Source organism: Barbus barbus, assembly GCF_936440315.1.
Source record: "Barbus barbus genome assembly, chromosome: 10".
In the NCBI taxonomy this organism is placed as follows: Eukaryota; Metazoa; Chordata; class Actinopteri; order Cypriniformes; family Cyprinidae; genus Barbus; species Barbus barbus.
Genome location: NC_136738.1, coordinates 7,640,343 through 7,655,520, shown reverse-complemented (window position 1 = coordinate 7,655,520; position 15,178 = coordinate 7,640,343). Strand labels below are relative to the sequence as shown.

The window sequence follows — 15,178 nt, the reverse complement described above, 5'->3', positions numbered from 1 at the left end:
AGTTTCCTGTAAGGGGTAGGTTTAGGTGTAGGGTGTACAGTATAAAAACCATTATGCCTATGGAGACTCCTCACAAAAAATGGAAACCTGTGTGTGTGTGTGTATATAGGCATAATAAAAAAGAAAAAAATTATAATTATTATTATATTATTTTGGACAATTTAGGCATCATGATAGTACTTGTTCTTTATGATGATGTCAATGAAGGATAATCTAGTGTCTAGATCTAGAGTCTAGTGTTGTCATTGAAAGAAATGTGAATTACAAAATAATTAAATAATTCAGATGCAATGTGGTAATAAGAATTTAAGGGGAAAATATATAGTGATGTTATTTTCATGTTTAATTGAAATAATCAGAAACATCTTAACAGTACACTAAAATAAGTGTAAGTAATTTCTTTACAACATGATATTCAATTTTTTTTTGGGGGGGGGGCTTTTTGTATTTTTAAAAACTACATTTGAGTCTCACACAAACCTGCAGAAGTCAACATGTGTGTTTGTATTTCAGAACTTGCCTACTGCCAGTCTAGTCTTTTAGAATTGAGTCAACTGCTACAAAGTCTGGAGATCTTACAAAGGACACAGTCAGCTCCAAACTTCACCGACATGCAGGTATATCCACACACACACACACACACACACACACGCACACACAGAGCTTCTAGGTGTCTAGTATATTTGTACAGATTGTGTTGCAGACAGATTGTGTTTCCCTTTGGCTGCGCATACACTGCAAACCTATTCACAGGCTCTGACACCAACAGTATCTGATGTTTTGTCCCATCTGTTTACATACGCTTAACACACACGTGTGTATATATATATATATATATATATATATATATATATATATATATATATATATATATTTCATTGGGTTGTACAAGAAAAATAAATCATTTGAATTGGGAATTGGTTGAGTGTAATGCAGCTCTATATGATATATACAGCAGCTTTAAATAATTCAGATATCTCTAACCCTCAAACTAATTTCAACCCCTCCAACACAACAGCATAATTCTTCCTTAAGTATTTTTGATGATTTCTCATCACTTCTCATGAAATAAAATCTCATCTCATCGCACACAAAATCAAAATCTCATCACACATTTGCAACATCTTCTTTTGTCACTGCCAATGGCTTCAGTGCTTCAGTTTTCTGCTATTAACCATCTCACCCCTTTGCTTTGCTTGTGTGTATGTGTGCATGTAATTTAGAGTAACTGTGTAGATTTGACAAAGAAAGAAAAGCGAGTCAGCAGAAGATGGAGGACTAAAAGTGTCAGCAAAGATGCAAAATTGCAACAGCAGGTACATCTTCACAACACCAACAATCAACACAGAGGAATTTAGCTATAAATTATTTATTGCACTGTCTGCATCATTTTAGCATCCGATTCACTGAAATTATACAAATAAGGTAACAGTGCAAACCGTGCTGAATGCAGTTTGCATGCTGCAATTATTATTCTTTCATGCTGGTCCTGAGTTATAGAGTTATAGCTGACTACCACAATCTAGCATACTTTACTGAGACATTACAGCATTGTTCCAACATTGCAATTCAGGCATCTGCATCAGTTTAAAATGTCAAAAGTGTGCCTGCATGCACAAGTGTCTCAATTGTTTAGTGAATTTGCCACACGGTCTCAATGCAGCAGGGACTGCAGCTGAGAGAGTTTAGTGTGTCATTTTCCTTAACCTTCACGCACGCATGCATGACCACTTACCCTCTGAACAACCTCATTATTGCAGTCCTTAACCTCAGCCAAAGCATCAGAGGACACCGCCTGCTGCGGCCTAACATTCTGAAGGCCTGACATTTGACTCAGTGGAGCCATTATAAACCATTTAAACTGTTTCTGAACCTTTAACAGCATATCGGCCATGGTTTAAAGGACTTTTTCCATTTATAATGGATCGCTACAGACAAAAGAGTGTGAGCGAATTGGACTGGCCAATTCTGTTTTATTTCCTCAAATGTTTTGTTGTCATTTATTTGGATTATTAATTAAGAATGAAAAAACACAGCGCAGCACAACTCCAGAAACATATAAAGGTTATATGTAAGATACAAGACATTTGATACTAAAGTTGTGTAAAATTATGTTGTTTAAAAGAATGTCTGCCATATAGACTTTCATCGTAAGTGCATTACTGTAAAACCAAACCAAATTAGTGAAAAATAAATATACTAGAATGTAATTGAAATACATTTATTTCATGCTAAGTATATTACAAATACATTGTACTTAATAAAAATACCCTGCAATTGTACTGTTGGTATACTAAACTGGTATACTTAAAGTCTGCTAAATTGGAACAACTAATTTTGTTTAATTGTGTGGAAGTAGTGCTGAAGTCCAACTAAAGATGTATTTTTATATTTCTATCATGACAACTCTCGGAGGGATTGGCATGGTAATGTACATGACTATGTTAATGTATTTGGTCTTGGCGGAATAGATCTGCTATGCTGCTGTGAGCATGTAAGAAATACTGCTGCTGCAAATATAACATACTTGAAATAACCCCCCATAGCATACATGAATCACCTTGTAGCAGCTCTATACAGGTGGAGCTGGGGAAGGAGGAGGGTTTCTGAAGCACGCTGCGAACTGCTACAGCAAGCACTAGTCATATATTTGAATGTTGAGTAGAGAGCTCATTGGCTACTGATACAGGAGAGAACCAGTCAGCTGTGCCATGTGATAATGATGTCATTAGGTCAGATTGAGTTAGACGGAATGTGCCATCTAGTTTTGCATTTAAAGACCGATATTATTCAAAGATCATATAATCCTCATCAATAGTGACATTACCCTCTGGTTGTGTTCGGACTCCGGTCACGCCTTTTGTGTTACCGGTCAAAAATGACCGGACTCCGAACAACTGCTTATAAATCTGTCAATATGCTATATTATCACCAAATATTGGATTCAATCTTTTTGTCAACTTGTTTTCTTTCATTTAGGACTGGTTTTGTGTTTCTATTTGCTTCTGATTAATCATAAGCCTCATTTATCCGAGAGTAGGTACCTCATTTTTTGAGTGAAAAAAACATTTTTTATGAATAATTTTCACAATATTAAACAAAAAATTCTAAAAATTTGCACTGTTTCTCACACTAGTGTACTTTAATGTTTAATCAGGAAGTTTGCTTTTAAATGCTTTTATTTTGTACAAAATTGCAAAAAGTCACACTCGTGGTGTTCCCGGTCAAAAATGACCGGACTCCAAACAACTGCTTATAAATCTGTCAATATGCTATATTATCACCAAATATTGGATTCAATCTTTTTGTCAACTTGTTTTCTTTCATTTAGGACTGGTTTTGTGTTTCTATTTGCATCCGATTAATCGTAGGCCTCATTTATCTGAAAGTAGGTACCTCATTTTTTGAGTGAAAAAATTATTTTTTATGAATAATTTTCACAATATGAGAGAAAAAATTATGAAAATTTGCACTGTTTCTCACACTAGTGTGCTTTAATGTTTAATCAGGAAGTTTGCTTTTAAATGCTTTTATTTTGTACAAAATTGCACAAAGTAACACTTGTCAAAAATGGCCGGCCATTGAAAGTGAATGGGGAAGAATGAAAGAAACAACTAGTGTTCAGGAGCATGTTGTGCTTGCAAACATAAATGCCTTGGACCAGTGCGTGCATGTATACTCACGCTATCACACACACACACACACACACACATCTATGCATACAAACTATTGTATTACACCTATTTCATCCTACCCTGAACTGTATGCAATATGCTTTTATGAATCTCATATTATAACTCTCTCTCTCTCTCACACACACACACACAATGCACACAAATGCTCAAACTGCCTTGTCTTTGGCCTGCATTGACTTCAAAATAATCTTTTTTTTTTCCATCCCTCGACCAGAACGTTACATCAACTTCAGCTGGGTCCTCAAAATCAGAAGATTGCTTCTTTTCAGTTGTTGCAAGGTTTTCAGCTTGTCCAGTGATATTTTTATCTTCCAATATATCTTGCAATGCATCGTCACTGTAAAATTCTTCTTCAGTTGTCTCTTCCTCGTGTAAATGACAAGCAAGGCACTGTGAGGCATTTGTATGCTCTAGCATTTAATTGTAAACTTTTGTTTACTCTGAGAGAACACGAAAGCCTCTAAACATATTGTCATAATGTTTTGTCTAGTACGGAGCCGCTTAGAGCTCATGGTGGTGGAAAGATTTCGGGGTGGGTGAAAAAAAATCGGGGTGGGAGGAAAAAATATTTTTCAAATCTTTTGCGTTCCCTCGCAAAACTTTGCATTCTCTCGCAAAGATGTTTGCGTTCCCTCGCAAAACTTTGCATTCTCTCGCAAAGATGTTTGCGTTCCCTCGCAAAACTTTGCGTACATATTTGCAAGAGAACGCAAAGTTTTGCGAGAGAACGCAAACATCTTTGCGAGAGAACGCAAACATCTTTGCGAGAGAACGCAAACATTTTTGCGAGAGAACGCAAACATCTTTGCGAGAGAACACAAAGTTTTGCGAGAGAACGCAAACATCTTTGCGAGAGAACGCAAACATCTTTGCGAGAGAACACAAAGTTTTGCGAGAGAACGCAAACATCTTTGCGAGAGAACGCAAACATCTTTGCGAGAGAACGCAAACATCTTTGCGAGAGAACGCAAACATCTTTGCGAGAGAACACAAAGTTTTGCGAGAGAACGCAAACATTTGCGAGAGAACGCAAACATCTTTGCGAGAGAACACAAAGTTTTGCGAGAGAACGCAAACATCTTTGCGAGAACGCAAACATCTTTGCGAGAGAACGCAAACATCTTTGCGAGAGAACGCAAACATCTTTGCGAGAGAACGCAAACATCTTTGCGAGAGAACGCAAACATCTTTGCGAGAGAACACAAAGTTTTGCGAGAGAACGCAAACATCTTTGCGAGAGAACGCAAACATCTTTGCGAGAGAACGCAAACATCTTTGCGAGAGAACACAAAGTTTTGCGAGAGAAAGCAAACATCTTTGCGAGAGAACGCAAACATCTTTGCGAGAGAACGCAAACATCTTTGCGAGAGAACGCAAACATCTTTGCGAGAGAACACAAAGTTTTGCGAGAGAACGCAAACATCTTTGCGAGAGAACGCAAACATCTTTGCGAGAGAACACAAAGTTTTGCGAGAGAACGCAAAAGATTTGAAAAATATTTTTTCCTCCCACCCCAAATTTTTTTCACCCACCCCGAAATCTTTCCACCACCATGAGCTCTAAGGGGCTCCGTAGTCTAGAATATGTGGTGAAAGAAAAGATTATTTTTGAGGTCAATGCAGGCTAAAGACAAGGCAGTCTGAGCATATGTGTGTGTGTGTGAGAGAGAGAGAGAGAGATCCTTTTTTATTCATAAAAGGATATTGCATGCAGTTCAGGGTAGGATGAAATAGGTGTAATAAAATAGTTTGTATGCATGGATGGATGGGTGTGTGTGTGTGTGTGTGCGCGTGCGTGTGTGCGCATATGTGTGTGTGATAGCTTGAGTATAAATGCATCCACACATGCAAAGGTCCAAGGTCTTTGTTTGCAAGCACAACATGCTCCTGAACACTAGTTGTTTCTTTTATTCTTCCCCATTCACTTTCAATGGCCGGCAATTTTTGACAAGTGTTACTTTGTGCAATTTTGTACAAAATAAAAGCATTTAAAAGCAAACTTCTTGATTAAACATTAAAGTACACTAGTGTGAGAAACAGTGCAAATTTTCATAATTTTTTCTCTCATATTGTGAAAATTATTCATAAAAAATGTTTTTTTCACTCAAAAAATGAGGTACCTACTCTCGGATAAATGAGGCTTATGATTAATCAGAAGCAAATAGAAACACAAAACCAGTCCTAAATGAAAGAAAACAAGTTGACAAAAAGATTGAATCCAATATTTGGTGATAATATAGCATATTGACAGATTTATAAGCAGTTGTTTGGAGTCCGGTCATTTTTGACCGGGAACACCACGAGTGTGACTTTTTGCAATTTTGTACAAAATAAAAGCATTTAAAAGCAAACTTCCTGATTAAACATTAAAGTACACTAGTGTGAGAAACAGTGCAAATTTTTATAATTTTTTGTTTAATATTGTGAAAATTTTTCATAAAAAATGTTTTTTTCACTCAAAAAATTAGGTGCCTACTCTCGGATAAATGAGGCTTACGATTAATCAGAAGCAAATAGAAACACAAAACCAGTCCTAAATGAAAGAAAACAAGTTGACAAAAAGAATGAATCCAATATTTAGTGATAATATAGCATAATGACAGATTTATAAGCAGTTGTTTGGAGTCCGGTCATTTTTGACCGGGAACACAACGAGTGTGACTAGGTGAAATAAAACCCACAAAAAATTACGAAAATTCTAAAAAAATTTATGAGAAATACTTGTACCCTATGTGCGCAAAGTCAGTAAGTTTGAGTCCAATGCGATAACGTTAACTAGTATTTTCAGGAAAAAGAAAAAAAATTTCAGGTGAATTTGACCCGAACACAACCAGAGGGTTAAAACACATTTTAGGCTTTATATAAAGAAATGACCATTGTGCACAAGTGGTCCTCCAATTACAGTTTAATTATAATTTTTATATCAGTAAGTCTCAAGCAATATGTCAGTAAATATGTTAAAAGATTTGAACTATAATTAGCATGAAATAAATGTATTTAAAATATTGCGTTTTTACTTGGGCAATTTTTGCTTGTTTTTAAACCGAGTGACAAAAACAAAATTTTCTGTGGTACTGGACAGATCCACATATGCTGTTGATATTCCTTATTGTTTTCATTCCCTAATAAGGTCATCTGTAATCAATTTGGAAGGTTTTCTGTGATGTTGACAATAATAGGCTGTATGTATGAGTAACTCTTGAGGTGTGTTTGGTTAAATATGTTTCTGGCTCATGTGTTCACCCCCAGGTCCAGTCACTTCCCCAGTCACACAGTGCTAAAGTAAGCAGAACCTTCACTGTGATGTTATCTTGGTGTTACACCATGACATCACCATGCTGTAGTCTCTGAATCCCTTGCATGCAGTGCTGCTTTACATTCTTTCTGCAAAACATTGTCAGTGTGACCTTTTTAGAAATAGCTTTAGGTTACTGTTGTAACCCAAGTTCTCTGAGGGAGATGAGAGTGATATGGGGCTATGTAGACTCTCATTGTACACACATCTGTTTTGCAGTCCTTAAATCTCCATACCATCACACGTTCAGGCTCTTCCTTAGTAAACTGGGGTTACAATAACCAGTAGTTCTCTTATAGTCCACTTGCTTGACATCTCATTGTCGGATATGGCAAACATTTGTAAAGATCTTAAAATAAGGCCACCTGCACATGTCCAACCCCCAAAAATGTATTCAGTTTTGGAACAACAAGAGGGTGAGTAAATGGTGAAAAAACGCATTTCTCTTTTGATTGAACGATTTCTTCCCTTCAAGACCCTGCTTTTAGCACCGCATTGGCTTTGAGTTCTAGGCTATAAAATTTCACCAACAAAATGGTGAAATGGGAAGCCCAGTCTACCAGTAAACAGGTCTTCTGTTGAGATGCCTCTTAACAAGACTCAAGAGGTAGTCATTCCCCCAGTAGAATGAACTCTAACTCCTGGAGGCCTTTTAATAAATAATGCATCTTGATGGCATCTTGATAGCTTCCCTTAACTAGTGAGACAAGTGTTTTAGATTGCTGTACCTCTTGCTGGATTTGCAAAACAAACAAAGGACTGCTCACCGTCCACCAGATATAAACAGTACATCTCTTCTTTAGCGGTTTTTAAAACTGTGGTGAGAACTAACCAGTGCTGAAACGGGGGGTTTCATGACCCTTTAACACAAATATTTGGATTCACTGGTCATAGTGGAGCCAGTGTCACCGCTCTACTCCAGCCCAATCTGATTCTATTCAGAGTGGGAAGATTAGGGCTGACAGGTAGAAATGCATAAGCAGACTGTCAGGATACAGGTGTGCTGGTGTGTCTATGCCTAGCATGTCTGGTACACAGTAAAATGGACAGCAGACACTTATGAGGTGAACATATCAACATATACTGTATCTTTTCCATATCTACACTGCTACGTCAAAGTCTTCACTCCCTCAGGTGTGGGTTTTAACAAATCTATGCCTGTGCCTTTGACAGACCCATAAACTTGCATCTCTCTCTGGAAGAGCATTCAACCATTGGAGAAGCTCAACAAAAGTGAAAGTGAAAGTGAAAGTGAAGTGACATTCATCCAAGTATGGTGACCCATACTCGGAATTCGTGCTCTGCATTTAACCCATCCAACGTGCACACACATAGCAGTGAACACACACACACCGTGAACACACACCCGGAGCAGTGGGCAGCCATTTATGCTGCGGCGCCCGGGGAGCAGTTGGGGGTTCGGTGCCTTGCTCAAGGGCACCTCAGTCGTGGTATTGAGGGTGGAGAGAGCACTCCCCCCACCTACAATCCCTGCCGGCCCGAGACTCGAACCCTTAACCTTTGGATTACAAGTCCGACTCTCTAACCATTAGGCCACGACTTCCCCACACAAACAGTGCAAATTCCAACATTGTTGATATGCACACTTCAGTGAGAAAGATGCCATGTCCTGTTCACTGTCTGATCTTTAATCACAAATCCCCAGTCATGCATAAATGTGTCTGTCATGGTGAACCTTGTGGTTCATCCCGTCATTGAATCACCCTCCCAGAGACTATTGTTCCTCCAAATATACAGTGCTCCAGTCATCGAGCTGACACTCATACTTATCTGCATAAATGACTGGAGGGAGTCAACTTCAGAGATGTCACCCATCTCTTAAAGTCTCTCTCAAAAGTAGTCCTAACAGTACCACTGCTATGACCAATGCTTAACAGACTCAGACAAAGATGAAAGGACACCAGTGTCCTCAAACTGAACTGGTTCAGGCTATTCTGAAGTCTTTTCCTCTTCTGTTACAACATGAATGCTTGATCCTTGAAATGCACCCCCATGAACACAAATTTTGTCGAAGATAAATTTTTTTTGTAGGATTATGATCAACCTTAGTGCTTGTAATTATAAATTGATGTAGATGTGTTTTGTGTCAGAGATGAATGAGGATGTGTAAATATGCATCCTTGAGGTCTGTAGAGGTAAAGCTTTTTTTTTCTATGTACAGAATTCAGAGATTCAGAATATTGATACACAAATCCGTGATTTGAATTCTGAGATAATTGTTGAAAGCTTCAGATCCAGAACAGGGAAAATGCCTCATTCCTTCTTGATAGAGTTGCCACTCTGCCTGGAACAAACTTGGAATAGAGGACATTAATGGGCCTTGCATTCCAGACAATATTCCCCCCAACAATGACCCTGATTATTGGTCCTCAGACAAGGCTAACCCAGTCCTCTAAAGGAGTGAAGACCTCACTAACCATCAATGTGGGCACGCCTCCCTTTGTAAGGTGTTTTGCTGGAAATCCTGCATAAAGGTTGCTGTTCTGCGAAGCACCCTTGTAGAGAGTTTGTGGTAATGAGAGCAAGCAATTGACAGCAGTGCCTAAGCACACTGGACAGATGGTGAGATTCCTTCTTTATGGAAGCCATGAATGTTTGGCTGGTCAATGAAATAAAATCTTCCCTCTGTTCAGTGCTTTATCAAGACAGCACATTGTGAGTGGGCAACTCTGGTTCTTGAAGTCCTCTGTCCTGCAGAGTTTAGCTCCAACCATGATCAAACTCACCTATGTATAACTTTATAATGATCCTGAAGACCTTGGTTAGGTTATTCAGGTGTGTTTGATTAGGGGTGAAGCTAAACTCTGTAGGACAGTGGAACTCGAGGGCCCAGAGTTGCCCGCCCTTGTCTATGAGGTACACAGAATTTTGTAAACCTTGAAGAAAAAAAAAGCCGTAGAAAAAAAAAATCAACAAAAAGGTACATAAAGTTGTCAAACTTGATGGCCAAATATATGGTAACTTTACATTTTCTCTTTTTGGTTGGTTGAACAAAGTGTGCTGAGGATGTGTGTAGATGCCACAAGTGTGAAAAATGTTAAAGAGATAGTTCATCCAAAAATGAAATTTCTGTCATTAATTACTCACCCTCATGTTGTTCCAAATCTGTAAGACCTTTGTTCATCTTCGGGACACAAATAAAGATATTTTTGACGAAATCTGAGAGCTTTCTGAGCCTGCATAGAGAGCAGGGTCAGTTGTATTGTTGTCTATGCAGGGTCAATTAAATACTGAGCCTGTGCAGTTTGTTATGTACAGAAGGGGATGGGCTTCCCTAGTGCACAGGCTCCCAACCCTGGTCCTGGAGTACCCCCAGTGGGACTTATTTTGGATGACTTCCTAACGCACTGATGAGTTGATTCAGGTGTGCTTAATTAGCTAACCGTACAAAATACCATTAAAAGAACCATACAGCGTTTTAGGTACTCCAGGACCAGGGTTGGAAACTGATGCCCTAGTGCACTGACCAGTGGCCTAAAGGTGGTAGTGTATTAATGTCTACATAGTTACATGTACTGTACTATGATGAGATGTTGAGGGAGTTGACCAAATGAGAGCAGACTCTGATCTTATCTGCATCCTTAAATTCAAAGCATACAGTTGGTGCAGTAAAAAAGGGTTTGAACAATGTTTTAAAATAAACTGGATGTCAGCAGCTCTGAATGATAGGGTTTTGTTCTGACTCAAACCAACTCTACTTACAACTAAGCGCTGTAAACACATAGCCTGTGTTGACTTTGTATGACTATGTGATTGTTGTTTTGATTATTTGAGCTCATGATAACACATTAATGCATGCTGGTGGTTCACATGTCGTCATGTGCTAATGTATGAAGTAACTTCATTTCACCGTTGACCTGTGAGCTTAACTTTACACTGCTTGGCCTGATGTGGGTTTTTGCTTTTGTGTCTGTGAACTCTTTACTGAAATCTAACTAAACTATACTCATCCAATATAGACTTCAGATGTCCCCAGTTGGGTTTTTTCCTCAGTCAGTGGAATCACTCAACTCTGAGAGGGCTGTGTTCAGATCCCACGTTGCTGGTTATCCCTGGACTGTTTCTAGGATCACTTCTTTCTCACTGTAATTTGTCTGTGTGTTTCAGGTTCCCTTGAGTGCAAGTATGTCTCAAGTGCGTCTCCACTCCTCTAATCCTAACCTATGTGTGGAGTTGGCTGATTTTCAAACCCCGGTCACACGTCTGACTGACAGTATCGATAGCGCCAGTGACTACATCAAACTGCAGGAAGATTTCTGCATAATTGCACAAAAAGGTGAACAAAGCATTCATGCCATTGTTACTGGATCTACATTGCCATGACAAGAGAAATTTTGTGTTTTAAGTATTTCTTTTTAATTAGAGATTAAAAAAAAGATTTGTGTGTGTGTGTGTGTGTGTGTGTGTGTGTGTGTGTGTGTGAATTGCTTAAAAAGACTCGCAAACTCTGAAGACCAATTTTTAAAAAGTGAAAAAATTTGGAGGGGGGGACTTTCTGAGTCTGTGAGCTCATTGTTACTGTTACAATGTTGTGTACAAGTTTGTAAGACTAAAATTAGTGAAGTAGTGAGGATGCATTTTTTTTTTTATTGAAGGTTCACTGGCCATGTTGGAAACACTGCTTCAGGCAGTCAGTTATACACTGAAAAACAAAAGGTGCACAGCTGTTCTTGAGTGATATCAGGCGACAGGTCCAGGTCACAGGTTCTGACCCGGAGACACAGCCTGTACTCAGCATGAACCTGTGTGTGTGTCTGTTGCAGTGCACTCTCTTCTGAAGTCTGCCTTCAACACTGTGGCCATAGAGAAGGAGAAGATTAAACAGGTGTTGTTGGAACAGGAGCAGACCGGCCAATCAAATCAGATTATTACCCTCCGCCGCTCACTATCACAGGTCAGCTCCGCCCACCACATGCTGTTGCTGTTGTAATCAACAAAAATAGTTCACCTTTTATTTGTGTAGATTTACACAATATGCATATGACATGATTATTTGCTGTATGTTTTTTTTTAAAACAGTCTGTTTATTGAGATGTACATCTCATAAAATTAGAATATTGTGGAAAAGTTTTCTTGTGACATTTCAAAAAGTGAAACTTTCATATATTTTAGATTCATTACATGTAAAGTAAAACATTTCAAAAGTTTTTTTGTTTTAATTTTGATGATTAGACCTTACAGCTCATGAAAGTCAAAAATCCAGTATCTCAAAATATTCGAATATTTACATTTGAGTTTCAATTAATGACCATCCCTACAGTATAAATTACGGGTATCTCTTGTTCTTTGAAACCACAATAATGGAGAAGACTGCCGACTTGGCAATGGTCTAGAAGGCGATCATTGACACCTTCCACAAAGAGGGTAAGTCACAGAGGGTCATTACTGAAAGGTGTGGCTCTTCACAGAGTGCTGTATCAAAGCATATTAAATGCAAAGTTGACTGGAAGGAAGAATTTGGATAGGAAAAGGTGCACAAGCAACAGGGATGACCGCAAGCTTGAGAATACTGTCAAGCAAAGCTGATTCAAACACTTGGGAGAGCTTCACAAGGAGTGGACTGAAGCTGGAGTCAGTGCATCAAGAGTCACCACGCTCAGATGTCTTCAGGAAAAGGGCTACCAAGCCACTTCTGAACCAGAGACAACGTCAGATGCGTCTTACCTGGGCTAAAGAGAAAAAGAACTGGACTGTTGCTCAGTGGTCCAAAGTTCTCTTTTCAGATGAAAGTAAATTTTGCATTTCATTTGGAAATCAAGGTCCCAAAGTCTGGAGCAAGAGTGGAGAAGCACAGAATCCATGTTGCTTGAAGTCCAGTGTGCAGTTTCCACAGTCAGTGATGATTTGGGCTGCCATGTCATCTGCTGGTATTGGTCGACTGTGTTTTCTGAAATCCACAGTCAACAAAGCCATCTACCAGGAAATTTTAGAGCACTTCATGCTTCCTTCTGCTGACAAGCTTTATGGAGATGCTGATTTAATTTTCCAGCAGGACACACATTGCCAAAGGTACCAAAAGCTGGTTCAATGACCATGGTGTTACTGTGCTTGATTGGCCATAAAACTCGCCTGAACTGAACCACATAGAGAATCTATGGTGTATTGTCAAGAGGAAGATGAGAGACACCAGACCCAACAATGCAGATGACCTGAAGGCCGCTATCAAATCAACCTGGGCTTCCATTACACCTGAGCAGTGCCACAGGCTGATTGCCTCCATTGATGCAGTAATTCATGCAAAAGGAGGCCCAACCAAGTATTGAGTGCATAGAAATGAACATACTTTTCAGAAGCCTGACATTTCTGTTTAAAATATCCTTTTTTTAATTGATCTTATGTAATATTCTAATTTTCTGAGACACTGAATTTTGGGTTTTCATTATCTGTCAGCCATAATCATCAAAATTTCAAGAAATAAAGGCTTGAAATATTTCACTCTGTGTAATGAATCTATATAATATATGGGTTTCACTTTCTGAAATGAGTGACAAAAAATATTGACCTTTTTTGAGATTTACCTGTATTTTAATATAACAATGTAATACAACAATATTGTAATTGCATCTTTTCATATGAAATAAAACGGGTTATTTTAAATAGTAACACAAGTTATTCCAGATAGTAATACAATAGGAAGGAGAAATTGAAAATATAAAAATACATGCATAGAAGGCATACACCAAATTATCATTCAACAATTGTTCATTTAAATTAATCTATGAAAAGAGGAGATGGGGATATAAGTCAAGTGTCAAGTTATCTTGTCTTCTCCGGTCTCATTCAGTACATTGCCGAAATCCGAATTTGATATAAAAGATATAAAGGGTGTCCAAATTTTCTCAAAAGAAGAAAGTTTACCTTTCAACAATTAAGTTATCTTTTCCATCGCTAAACAGTGCTGTGTGTTTATCATGACATTTAACAGAGACTTTTACAGTACTGTTTAAAAGTTTGGGGTGAGTAAGATTTTTTTAAAGAAAATGAATCAGTAAGGATGCATTAAATTGAAAGTGAATTTTTTCAAAAGATATTTTTATTTCAAATAAATGCTGTTCTTTTGAATGTTCTATTCATCAAAGAATCCTGGAAAAAATCAGTTTCCACTAAAATATTAAGCAGCACAACTGAAACTTGTTGCATCACAAAAATCAATTCAACTTTAAAATAACCCCCATTTCCATTAAACATATTTTTTTGGACTGTTCCGGTATGTAACTCTTGTATTATTCCAACTCCGTTTTTGCCATGAAGATAGCCTTAGATGCTAACATGGCAATCAAAATAAATAGCTACATTTTCAAATATATTTAAATAGAAAACGGTTACTTTAAATTGTAATAGTACTACAATATTACTGTATATACTGTATTTTGATCAAATAAATGCTGCCTTGGGGTGAGCAGAAAATAATTATTTAAAAAAACATTAAAAGATCAGATTCCATCCTCTAGCCTAAGAACAATAAATTGATTATAAAAAACGTATTCAGGTCATTCCATGGAATCGGTGCCTTTTGCGTCCCTAATAATTAATCAAACATAGATTTAATATGGCAACGAATAAATTTGCAATTTAAAAACACAACAATACTATGTAATATTTCATCAATATTACATCAAAAAAAGGTCAAACCTGTTACTGTCAGCCCTGTTAATTTTCAGGGTAACAGGTTGGGTAACTGGAATGACATAGATTAGGTGTCACCCTGTTTTAAAAGATTGTCTGTGTAAAATGCAAACATGTTTAAAGCTCACCATGGGTATAATATTGAGCTAATGTCTATATCATTCAGTGGCATATGAGCATGAGTTACATTTTAGTTAGTGTTATTGATATTGTTACTGTTGTAACTATTGGTATTATTGTTAATGACCAGGATAGGGCGATCGGTCTCAATAAACTCAGTCTCCATAACTCATTGTCAATAGTGCATCCATGTAATTTCAATTACAAACAAGAGCAGCAAGGTGACTGCAGACCTTGCAAAGTCTTGCAATGTTCAAGAAAGTCAAGATCTTGGTCTGATTTCAGATGATCACAGAAAGACCAAGATCTGATCATCTTTCTTGTCTAATAAATTAACCAGATCAGTATATTTGAAGTTCTGTGTGGGTACACTAACCGATGGATGCATTATCTAATTACAATACCCTTAAAACATTAGATCT

The 15,178-nt window shown here is 37.8% G+C and overlaps 1 protein-coding gene across 5 annotated transcripts in view; it reads left to right on the top strand.

The window, feature by feature from the left end:
• The window catches only part of LOC306875796 (oxysterol-binding protein-related protein 6-like), a 69,876-nt gene that overhangs the window by 31,410 nt on the left and 23,288 nt on the right, over positions 1-15,178 (top strand). For 2 of the 5 annotated variants that reach the window (XM_079426539.1, XM_079426538.1), the window contains exons 8-10: positions 514-617; positions 11,118-11,286; positions 11,774-11,904. In XM_079426539.1, the coding sequence (XP_079282665.1) occupies positions 514-617; positions 11,118-11,286; positions 11,774-11,904 (404 nt within the window). Of the gene's footprint in view, positions 1-513; positions 618-1,223; positions 1,317-6,943; positions 6,977-11,117; positions 11,287-11,773; positions 11,905-15,178 lie in introns of all 5 variants that reach the window. The other 3 variants (XM_079426535.1, XM_079426537.1, XM_079426536.1) reach the window with 3 other exon arrangements.